This window comes from Aythya marila (genome assembly GCF_965140915.1).
Source record: "Aythya marila genome assembly, chromosome: 2".
Classification (NCBI taxonomy): Eukaryota; Metazoa; Chordata; class Aves; order Anseriformes; family Anatidae; genus Aythya; species Aythya marila.
In genome coordinates this window covers 82230001-82242293 of record NC_139043.1, presented here as the reverse complement: position 1 = coordinate 82242293, position 12293 = coordinate 82230001, and the positions used below count along the sequence as shown (strand labels likewise).

Sequence of the window (12293 nt, the reverse complement as noted above, 5' to 3'; positions counted from 1 at the left end):
GTTTTAGATGGTGCAGAGCAGGCATCAAGGAGACTGTTTGATTCCCTAGGTAAGGAAGTCGGGTTTTTGTAGCCCCTTACTCTCCTTGTAAATACAGAAAGTCTAGAAATTGCAATATGGAAATAGTTAATATGAAGCAGAGTCTTTCAAGTCATCAACTAGCTCAATATGGCTGATTTATTTTTTAGGAAAAAAAACAGTTTATTAATTGCAGATGTGCGTGTTTCCAGCGTTAAGAAAGCTGGGACTAGAACGAAAATTGCCATTTCCCTTTAAGTTTCAAAAATTTGTCTGTTCACTGAAGTAACTTTATCTTCTGGGTTGAGGGGGGTTACAACCCCCTCTGCCTGCCCTTTTTCTTTTACTTAAAAATATATTTATGGACTCTGAGTGAACTCTCTGACCTTAGCAACAGAGCAACATATGTGATTTTACTCGGAGAGAAATGGAAGTTAAATGCCCTCTTTTCTTATTGTGGCTATGCATTATGAAAGAAAGCACATCCCTTCGTTTTGTTTTGTATTGTTTTTAATAAGCTATTGAATTATAAAGCTGTCTCTACTTGAGTAAATGGTGGTTTAATTAAGTTTGATGGTTTCTAGTTGGATTGGTGTTGCTATGTGTGATTGTTATGTGCGTTGGGGTTTTTTTGCTCTCCAAGATGGCCATCTGTTGCATTTATCTTTTTCTAAAAGGGAATCTGACACTCACTAGAAAGTTTACTGTACTTGAAACACAGTTGGGGTTTGCATACCCCAAATTTATTCCATCTGTTTTGGTTTAAAAAGTCCGTGTTGTTCTTGGTTTAATTTTTGAATACTCCTTTTTTCCTCTTAGCATGTTTTAGTGATAAAATATTCTTGAGCAACCCTAGAAAAACAATTTGTTATGTAGTCATGAAGGAAACAAAGCCAATTTTAGCATAAACATTCCCAAGCATAGTAATCAATCAAAGTGTGTATCTCTGATTAGATAGATAGATAGATATGGTATATAGTGATGGGCCAGGCAAAAATAAGACACACCCAAATGGCTTTTCTCAGAGTGAAGATTAAAGGTCTTTCATTTTGTGTTCTTGAAAACCTCCTGTATTGGATGCTGAATATTCCCCAAGGTTTGAACCTGACAGTGTGTCCACTTGAATGTATGAACTTGAACAGCTTTTTTTTTTTTTCCATGACTGTGCCCAAGTATTGTGACCCTTGGCTAGAAATACTGATCTGAGGAAACTCATAGGAGTAGGAATTGCAGAATCTGGACTCCTGTGAGCTGGGATAGGATGGGAAAATGGACAATAAAAGGTCTCCCTGGAAAAACACTGCAGTGTTTTATTTGCACTGAGTATTAACATCGATCCATGGGACTGTGGGGGTGTTTTCTGCAAATTTAAGGAGGCCAGAGGGAGGAATCAAGTCTCATCTCTGAAGAGACCAGTGGGTTGACATTCCATTTGGGTTAATACAGGTGATGTTAAACCTTTTTTTTTCTTTCCAACACTTTTTAAGTAGAATTGGATATTTAGGGTGATGTTTTTATGGCGATGCAGTATTTTTTATTCATTTTAGGGTTTTTCTTATCCCCCAGTGCTTTCACAGTCAAAGGGGAGCAGTGCTATCATTTTGGTGTACTGCTTACACTCCGTCCACTTTTATGATTCCCTGAAGCCCTAATAATGCTTCAATAAGTACTTTATATTAAATCTTGCAGAAGAGAAGATGAGAAGCAGTTACATGCTGCACGCCAAATGAAAATTAATGCTGTGTGGGAGGATATGGCTAAAGTATGTGCTGTGAAACATGTCTGGCTGACATTGTTTTGTCTTTTAGATCCTCTCCACTTGAGTGGAGTGTATGCATTTCTTCCTGCTCTCTTCACTCCTCCTGCCCACAAACTGTTGGCTGCCTGGAGTTAAGAGTAGGAGTGGTACAGCAAAAGTGCATTCAGACAAAAATACTACTTTCCCACACTTCCAGGGGCTCTCCGTTGTGCTGTTTGTTTTTATGAGAAATCCATTATTTCATGTGTTGACTGTCAAAAGGATGGGCAAAAATTTGAGGAGGTTTTAGAAAAAGGTTTTATTAACTACTGGCGTGTTAGATGCTTAGGGATAGGCATGTTTATGTAAAAATAAATCTTACGCAATCTGTTACTGCACCACAATGCTGCCTTTTCCTTAGCAGGGAGTAACTGTAAAGGAAAGAAATGCCAAGAGATACAAAAACACAAAACAGTTAGTGCTTGGTGAACTTCTATGTGAAGGCCTCATTGTTTTTTTTACTAACCAAATGAACATACTAGGTTTTATTTGTGGGTGGACTTATATGGACCCTTATTGGGACCCAAAAATTATATACAAATGGAAGAAAATTGGCTGAGTGCTTATAACATCCTCAAAGTCTTGAAAGCACAAATTCAGTTTGTGCTTTCAGAAACTTATTTACGAGAACCCCACTGATGGCAGAAAGTTATTGAAGTATCCATCAGCTGATACTTGCTTAGATTCCTGAAATGAGAAATCTGGTAAAAAAAAAATTAAAGATGCTCGATACAATAAAGGTAAAGGTGGATTTGGTGAAAGAGCAGTCTAACTTCTTACAGAGGCTTACAGGGAGACTGTTTGGATTCCCGTGGAGAGCTTGCAGGTGATAGGGAGATTTGTTTGGATTTCTTTTTTAATAAACAGACAACTTTATTTAAAAAATGAAATCTGTAGTGAGGTGGGTGCTGATGGCTAGTATGCTAGCTTTTCGAACATACATGCTGATGACCCCTATACAGTAATTCACAGGCCTTAGAGGGATCTTCAGACTGCAAGTTGAGAACTGTGGTTATAGATAATTAATTTCTTCCATATGTTTCCTGCTTCACCAGAAAGAAGTGTGTAGTAATTCTGTAACACTCGCGTCTCTACATCTTGAGAAAAAGGTGACTAACATAATTCTGCATCTGCTTTTTGATGGTCCCCATTCTTAAGGCCTTAGATCAGGTTGATAGCATTACAGGAGGTCTGCTTAGTCTTGCGCAGCACACTTAGAGAGAGTAATTCTGTAGATGCATCCTGATTCTGATTTGAAGTGCTAGTAACTAGGTTGCTGGACTGAAAGTGTGTTTTATGAAGCTTGTTTTCTTTATGGAAAAACAAAAAAGCAGTTATTGGTCTGGATGTGTACATTCAGTATAACAGAGCAGATCTTAGCACCAGAGCCAATGTGTTTTAACAGTCACATGCCTGTTAATGCAGGCAGATCTGGTTTTATTGGAGCAAACTGGAATGTTTATAAACAGCCTGATCACAATTTTGGTTTCCAAGGAAAGGAATGTCGCTTTTTTTTTTTCCCTCAGTATTTTGCATTTTTTTAAGATAGTCCTCCTTGAAACACAATGAACAGTTATGGAAAAAGGTGTTGTCTTATTATCTTCACATTCTATGTCTCTTTCACCATCTTAGCTGTGGCTTTCAAGACAGAATTTGCTCTTAATATTCTCTGGAAACAGAGCAGACTCACATACTGGTGTGTAGGTCCAAGTGATCCAGGATTTGTGTGTTTGCAGTGAAGTGTATTGCTATAACAGTGACCTTATTATCCAACAAGATTCAAACTACCTCTGGTCAGCCTGGCAATATGCCTCTTATGGAAAAGCTGCCAGAAGAGGTGACCTGAACGTCTGTGTCAAACTTCAAGAAGGAATGCAAACACTGCATTTAATTCCCAGCAGAAGAAACATTCAACAAAACATGATTTATGTCATCTTTATATAAACTAGCTATCTACAAAAGTGCACACATGGGAGGAAAAAAAAAAAAACACACTATACTTGACAACCTAGCAGAGTCTTGTTAATATGCTGGTGGTAGGTAATATTCATAGGAGTGGCATTATGAGAATGTGTCTTTCTTTATATAAAATACATATATACATATATATATGCTTTTAGGGAAAAGAGCAATCGGGGAAAGAAATGTTGTGCTGCATGGGAAAAATCAATGTAGTCTCGCAAGAGCTCACCCAGGGAGTGTTTATCATAAGCATACTCTATGGTCCAAGTGCCTTGGTGGGAAGGTAATATTGACCTCATGTGCATATAGCTATTGCTATATCCTTTGACTATAGAACTTTCCAGGCATTGTCATGCTAAGAAATACTGCTGATCCTGAGACTTGAAGAAATGGGCCTTTAAACATAGTTGTTCACTACTTAAAAAAAAAATAATAATTAATTAATTAATTAAACAAAATAAACAGATATTTATCTATTCTCTTGATTCTTCTTCCCTGTTTTCCAGGGTGGAAAATAAATAAATAAATAAAGTAACTAGAGCATTTGTAATGAAATTTGGTGTTTACAGAATTTTACTTGTCTCACTGAGGTAAAACTTTTTGCTTTTTGTGTCCATGCTCAAAGCAATATGCATTAAAGGGTAAAATAGTCATATCATTCCATAAAATTAGGTTATATATTGAAAGAATAATCTGTTAACAAAGAAGTATCAATTGTGCTGATATGAATTGCAAGAATGGAGTCAGTCAGAACTACGTAATGTTTGCTTGACTGCTGTAAACAAAGTGCTTATTAGTGGGTGGCCATGTGCTGCGTGGACACTGATAGCTCTAGTGTTATTAAAGGCCAGTTTACTTTAAAATAATTTTGTCTATCCTATCATATGTCCAATCTGAGTTTATCAGATAGTCCTTAGGGTCCTTAAAACTGCTCTACTAGCATGTTTTATATTGAGCATAGTAAGTTACATGTCAGTTTTGGGAAGTCAGTACAGGTTTCTAATAGGGTTTATGCTTGCTGTGTAGTTTCAAGTGATATGAACAGCTGGCAGGAATAGCCTACTAGTTTTCATATGTGTGATTTGACTGTTAATGCTATGTTACCATCAGTCTTTGATTTGCATGAGATAGTAATGCCTTTTAAACTATTTTTTGAGTCAAACTGGTGGAGGGTTTACACAAATGAGCTACCAGTCATTTGCCTCGTTTTTCCCTTACAAGTATCTCATCTTTAAAATGCTCTCCTCGTTCTTTTCTTTTTAGACTCCCTTTCAGTCTCCAGCAATGATGCCAGTCCTCCTGCTTCAGTAACATCGCTTCAACCCCATATGATTGGAGCACAGAGTTCCCCGGGTCCCAAGCGCCCTGGCAACACTTTGAGAAAATGGCTTACCAGTCCTGTGAGGCGTCTCAGCAGTGGAAAAGCAGATGGGCATGTCAAAAAACTGGCCCACAAACATAAGAAGAGTAGAGAGGTTCGCAAAAGTGCCGATGCAGGCTCTCAGAAGGACTCTGATGATAGCGCAGCAACCCCACAAGATGAAACTATTGAAGAGGTGAGTGTTCAGGGCAACTGCCCAAGCCGTGTTTCTGTGACTCTTCTAGAACTTGTTTTCTCATAGAGATTATATTTTCAGTTGACTCTACAGTCAAGTATTTCTCATTTTTCTTCATCTTGATGTATTTTGCTGCAAGCTTGGACCATCAGCAAGTTACACAGTGAATATAGGGAAAGAGAAGACTAGTGACTTGGTAGCATGGTGAAGTGGGAGATGTGGTTTGGGAAAGAATATTGGCATCTGTCCTTGAATGCCAGACTCTACAGAGACTCTCTCTGGTGCAGTTGCAGCCTTGTTTTGAGGGCATCATTCTGCAGTTCTGTGAGTGAGGGAAAATCTACGACCAGGTTTCCTCTTAAAAGTGAGGAAAGAACAATAACTGTCTATACTGTCTTCCTTTAAATGTACTTAAATTATCCTGTGAAGTCAGTTGCATTAAAGTTTAGCTAATTTATAGTTCCTTGTGTGGTTGGAAGGACTGTCTTTCAACATGACTGTAAAAATTATACAGGCAGTCTGCTTTCACTACTTTAAAGTGGAGCTGTATGTTTCAGTTAGAAAGGATGGTTGACAAAATACTTCTTAAAATGTTTTTGTAGCCTTCAGACATCTCGATACAAAGGTCAGTACTTCCAATACAAAGTCCTTGGGTTACTAAATTAGAAAAACGTGACTTTAACTTTACAGAACCAAACTGGGAAGGCAAGCATTGCTTTGGTAACACCCTCCTGTAGTAAATTTCAAGCCGACTGTCTCAGTATCTCAATCCATCTGCTTTTGCCCCAGACATTGAAAACATAATCTTTGGCATAGGCTTTTTTTTTTTTCCATTGTTGAGGAGTTGACCTGTGTGTGTAGGATCATCTTGACTTGTTGGAAGACAGGTGAATCTACAAAACTGTCTTAAGACAAGCTTGTGTTTAACAAGCTTCATGCTACTGAGGAGGCAATGGAGCTTGAATGTCTTAATTTTATTTACAGAGAGGTCGGAATGAAGGGCTGAGCAGTGGCACTCTCTCCAAGTCATCCTCTTCAGGCATGCAGAGCTGTGGAGAGGAAGAAGGTGAAGAGGGAGCAGATGCTGTACCACTGCCTCCTCCCATGGCAATTCAGCAACACAGTCTTCTCCAGCCCGATTCGCAGGACGACAAGGTAGGAAGAGGAAGCAGGGAAGGCTTCGCATGTTGAGACAACCTCTGCCAAAATCTTTCTTCTGTCTCCAAAAGTCTTTGTAGAGTATGTAATACATCTTTATGGTAGACAAAAACTATCAACATGCAACTTGAGACAATATTAAAAGGGTTTCCTGTGGAAAGTATGTGAATAAACTGTGTATTTTAAATGCAGAAGTGCAAAAATTTTTCTACTGGACCTTTCTATGTAGAAATGAGAAGCTTGATGTTTTTGCAGACCTATTTACATCTGTTTAACAGATGTCATATTTAGAGATTAGAATTTTATTGCTTTATAACCATACCTTTGGTACTCAAGTTAAAATATTATGTGCAAGTAAAGTTTATCTGGAGAAATGAACAGTTATATATTGGAAACTTTTTTAGATCATAGACTATTCACTAAACCGTATTATTTTGGATAGCCTCATGTTTGGAAAAAAAAACAAACAAACAATGTACATACCTTAACAGAAAGAGCTGTTGGCATTGACTTCAAGTTGTTTTTGTATAGCAGCATATTTTTATTATTTTTTATTTTTAAATGTGTGCCTTTACATTTGTGCCACAAAGTTAATATCCAAGTGAGGGTAATAATCCAGCTGTTGGGCTTTTTTGGGTTTGTTTTTTGGTGGTGGTGGTGTTTTTTTGTTTGGTTGGTTGGTTTTTTTTTAAACAAACGCACATTTAAATTGAGGGTTAGAACTTCTGTCTTAGTAGGTGAAATTCTGGATAAAGGTAATAACTTCGTGAAGGAGTTCTATGTATATAACCAGTTTTTCTTAAATGTTGTGAAGTTCATACATTTAGAGGGTTTATTTCAATTTTCAACATAGATTGAATGTTTAGGGGACAACTGTCAAGCCAGGAAATTAAGGTTTTTAGAACAGAAAGTCTGGACTTGCACAGCAAATATTCACATTACAATTGTCTACCCATTTTGCTGTTGAAAATTTTTAACCATTGTAATATAGTGTAAAGACTCTTGATGAATATTGTGAGTATATCGTCACTATTTTGAGTGATGAAGATGTCACTGACAGCTTTGACTGATCTCGTTGACCTTTTTTTTTTTTTCCTTTTATCTGACTTCCTTTCAGTAGGGATCTCAATCATCCCCAAAGCTGTCGTTTGTAGGATTAAACTGGCTGGCTTCCATGTTCTATGCGTATTTCCTACATGTTTTCTGAATTGGAATATTAAAATACACAAGTTGGGGTGAGGGGAATGTTAATATATTGGGAAACACTCCTGAAACAAAACAGGCATTTTAAAATCTTGCTGACCTTCAGACCTGAGAGAATATTTTAGGGCTAGAAAACAATAATCTCTCTTTGAGGTTAAGGAATAGAATAAAAATACTGTTGGTGAAAATACATTGAAGCTTCTGCTGAGAAGCTGCCATGTTTGCATGTCCCTTCAAGTGATACAGAAAGAAATTATGAGAAAGCCATATAAAAATTTGTCCAGATAAAAGTGGCTTTTGCTTATAATTAGTTATTTTTACACCGCAGGAACATTAATTTGAAGAGGTATGCTTGTAACTTCATTCTAAAGAAACCTTACAAGTTAGTTAAAATTCGGTACAGTTATATGCTATGCCATAACTGTTCAAAATAAAACTGTTTCTTCTGAGGCACATCGTTTTGATGCAGTATCTGCATGGTTGGAAGCAAATCACACAGCAGCCTTAGAGTTTGTGTGTGCCACCCTGAAGTCCACACACTGAAACATAACACCAATTTCCAGTACCTAAAGCAAATGCTTTTTATATACACAAAAGTGAGAAGCCAGAGCCAAGTTTTACCCAGCAGAACTCAGTTGGCTCTATTGACTGATTAATAAAAGCTCACAAACAAATCCCCTGCCATCTGCCTTCTGGGTGGAGTCTTTCACATTCCTGCTATGGTCAGTGGTTTCTTGGGTTGCTCAGCTCCTCTGGATCCCGAGGAATGTCCGCTCCTTTTCATGACCTCAGAGGCTTGGCTTTGGTCTGCACCTCACTGCAAACATTTCTTCCTTTCTGTGGCTCCTGATCTACACTCATGCTGCAAACTCCCAGCTTTTCTGGGCTTTCCCTGTCCTGCCCAGCCTGCTGTGGACTCCAGCAGCATCTCACACCTGTATGTGCTCATTTGCTCCCTCCATCTTTCTTCATTTTCTGGGCAAGGGTTGTGCTCTGCTCCCAGAGCAAATACATCAGAAAGAAGATTAACAGACAGACTTCATCTGTGCAGCCCAACAGCTCCTTCTTTTTCGGATAATATACGATATACCACATGAACTGGAAACCGAGCAGTTCGGAAGTTTTACCCACAGTCACACTTGATATACTCCCACAGCACAGCAGAGAGAAGGGTCCTTGACCAGAGTCTGATTACAATGCTGACAGTGTTTTGTGAGGCTGAGCTGAGCCCCACATCCAAAGTGAAAAGCTGCATACCAGCACAGCTTTGGGAAAAAATTGTTTACAGATATCAGGAGCATATGATTGCCTAAAAGACACGCTAGCTGTGGGCTGCCTTAGTTTTCGGTGTGCATGCAAGTATCATCTGCTAGGCCATGCTGGTATGTCTAATATCACTACATGACAACCATTTTCTCCCCTAAGAGCTCACCTGCACAGTATGCATTCTTCTGTTTGGTAGAATCATTGCACACTTCATGGATTTGCATTTGATGGCAGTTTACAAGTTGTTTGCGTTTAATTTTTGGATAAGCAGTATTAAAGTTTCAAGATCAGTTATACTAATATGAAACTAATTATTTTTGCTTTTTGTTTTCTCTTTGTAAACTCTGACGCAGCATTATGTTGACTTGTGTTCTGTCTCTGCTTTGGCTCAGTTCCCGTATCTTTCCATTTAAAGCTGCCTGTGTTTCCTTTGCTTACCCAACCCCTCTTTTCCTTTTCGAATAAGGCAAATACAAGGCAAACTACCCCAAATCTATACGTTGCTTTTTGTATTGACTTAAGGAGAACCTTGTCCCACCCATACTTGATTTGAGCGGAACCTCCTGTGTGAAGTCATTATACATGCCATTTCTTTGTCCAATTTGTTGGAAACATTTGCAGGACAGCTTACCCTGTGCTACGTGATGTTCACCGTGCTGTTTGTAATATGAAATAAGGTTCATATTACACCCTGTTTCCGCTTTCCAGTTATTTAATGATGAATGTAATGTGCAAACAACTCTGTTTGCAAATTACTGAGACTGAGTTTAATGGCCCTCTCCCAGAATCCTTTACTGTGAACACCTTTTGCCTTCAGTTGTATCTATAAACTGGCATTTTATAGCTTGTGAGGCCAGAGATCTTCTGTACTCTACACATACCATTGGGGAAAATGGATGGCACAAGGAATGGTGAGCTCAATTTCCCCTCTGAATCTGGGCAATGTATTCCAGCTCCTTTAGCAAAGTAGATGCCCCTGAGTTACTGCTGTATTTTTTTCTTAGTTTAATTGGTGTTTCATCTTATATTTCAAGCCCTCTTGGTTCATGTTAGTTTTCTGCAGTTGTCATTTTGTTTAACCAGCAATAAAATGTTAACTGTTTGTTGTTCACTGGGTCAGCTCAGGTGATATTTTTATAGCCATTTGTCAGGCATAATTAGCAAGATGAAGGATATTTCCTTGACTTCTATTGCATGTAGGAACAGGAATTTTCATCCCAGTAATTATAATGAAGGGCATGAAATATTTTGACATTTAACTTCTGTGGGGTTTACTTAAAATTTCCAATTCCAGTTGCCTAAGTTGGGATGATTTTAGTGTTATGTTACACTGACAGTTATTGTTGGGTACTTTTGTCTGACAGAGAGGTGAAGGAAGTCTCTTGGTTCTTGAGCAAGTGCCAAACTAACTCTGGGATTCTCCTTCCTTTATGTCATTGCACAGACATCTTCTCGATTATTGGTGCGGCCTACCAGCTCCGAGACACCCAGTGCTGCAGAGCTCGTCAGTGCAATTGAAGAGCTTGTCAAAAGCAAAATGGTGAGGCTGATTGATAGATGCGCGTTTTCTTTTAATTGTCTTTAAGTCCCAATTTGCTATTCAGAGAAAAACTCCATGCCCATCCTGAGCATCACGTTCTGGGTTGGTGTATGGGTCACTTTATACACCCTTTTCTGTGAAAGCAGTTAAACAATAGGTGAGTGGCTTTGTAGAGAGGAAAAAACAATAAATATGAGGAGGAAGAGAACAAAGGAAATGCACATCCTCTTAGCAAAAATAGAATAAAAATGTCCTATTAGAAAAATGAATGCTAATACCCAGAGTTACCCTGATTTGCCTGATAGACCTTTATTAGAAGAATACTTGAAACTAAATTTACAGTGGATCTTGCAGAGTAAAACAAAACTAACCCTCAAACAGAAATGTTTATGCTATCTAGTTTCTCTTTAGACAACAAAATAATGCAGAAATACGTAAAAGAGTAAGGGAGGATTGCTTTGTATGTTATTGGCTCCTTCTTTGCTTTGCAATGTTTGCTAACAAATTAAGTAGTAGCAATTTGTGTCAGCTTTTTAAAGTTAATATTTTCAAGTTTATTTGTCCTTGAGATGTTTACTGACAGGGATTGGGTTATACAGATTGTTCTGGAAAGTTCTACCTTCATACTCAAAATCCAACTGGACAGTCCTGGAAAACATGCTCTAGCCTACCATGTTAGCAAAGGTGCTGGACTAGATGGTCCTCTCCAACCTCACAAATTCTGTGATTCCATTGATACCTTTAATTCTGCCTTCTGCAACATACAGAAGACCCCTTTAGGCTTGGTAGAAGTGCCACTGTGGAAACTCTACCAAGGACTGCAACTTGGCAAGCCCATGTTACCAGAAGTTGATATTTCCGTGTTGTTTTTTTTTTTTTTTTTTCCTCATTTTAAGCAGCTTTGAATTTCAGAATGAGATCTTTGAATTTCCATTTACTCATTCATTCAAAAAGACTTAACACTTCACTTACGTTGCTGCATGAAGTAACTTCTGCACTTCTTTGGAGTATTAACTTCAATTTTTACTTCTGTTGCACCAGAAGGGTGAATAAGAAGTAATCTATGGAAAAATTCAAAGCAGCCTTTTGTAAATGGAAAGTTTGGTTGTTCATGTCTCTTTCGGGCAACCTAGCAGTGGATATAGATTAATGATCCATGCATGTAGTCCCTGTTGGAGATGTTCTCATTTCACATTTTTAGCCAAGGGTCAGCTTCTCCTGTTTTTGGGGCCAGTCTTATCATTATGGGCTTTTTACTGTTTGTAAGGAAACAACAAAAAATGCAGTTGAACCCCACCCTAGTGAAGTAAATGTGTCTTGTGTTAAAGACTGTATCACATGCAAGGAAAATGTGACACACAACCATAGCTTGATCCAAGTTCATAGCTTAAATTAAAGAAGTCCAATAAATACATCAGAAATGTGTTCATATTATTTTTCCCATGGCTTCTCCATCTCTTATACAAATAATAAGACTGAGGAGTTCATGCATGGGAGACAGTGTATGGCAGAAGGGGCTGCTTCTTCCCTAGGATTTGACCAGTTCTGAAGCTCAAAAACAGCATTGGCACTGTAGAAGTCATTATTTTGGCTGGCTATATAAAATGTTTGACAAAGAATACCCCCTCTGTTGTGATATAAAAAATTGAACATCCAAACAATCCCCTTGAAGTTTGTTCCATTTATTATCGAAAGTAGCTTGCATATCAGAGAACTAAAATATAACAAATACGATTTAACCTCTAGCAATAAGCACATATACACATGTCAAACATGATCGTGACACATGATC

The 12293-nt window shown here is 38.1% G+C and overlaps 1 protein-coding gene across 5 annotated transcripts in view; it reads left to right on the top strand.

Moving 5' to 3' along the window:
• The window catches only part of TRIO (trio Rho guanine nucleotide exchange factor), a 243097-nt gene that overhangs the window by 204415 nt on the left and 26389 nt on the right, over positions 1 to 12293 (top strand). For all 5 annotated transcript variants that reach the window (XM_082753785.1, XM_082753786.1, XM_082753787.1 and 2 more), the window contains 3 exons: positions 5042 to 5334; positions 6319 to 6489; positions 10406 to 10501. In XM_082753785.1, coding sequence (XP_082609911.1) covers positions 5042 to 5334; positions 6319 to 6489; positions 10406 to 10501 — 560 coding nt within the window. The remainder of the gene's footprint in view (positions 1 to 5041; positions 5335 to 6318; positions 6490 to 10405; positions 10502 to 12293) is intronic.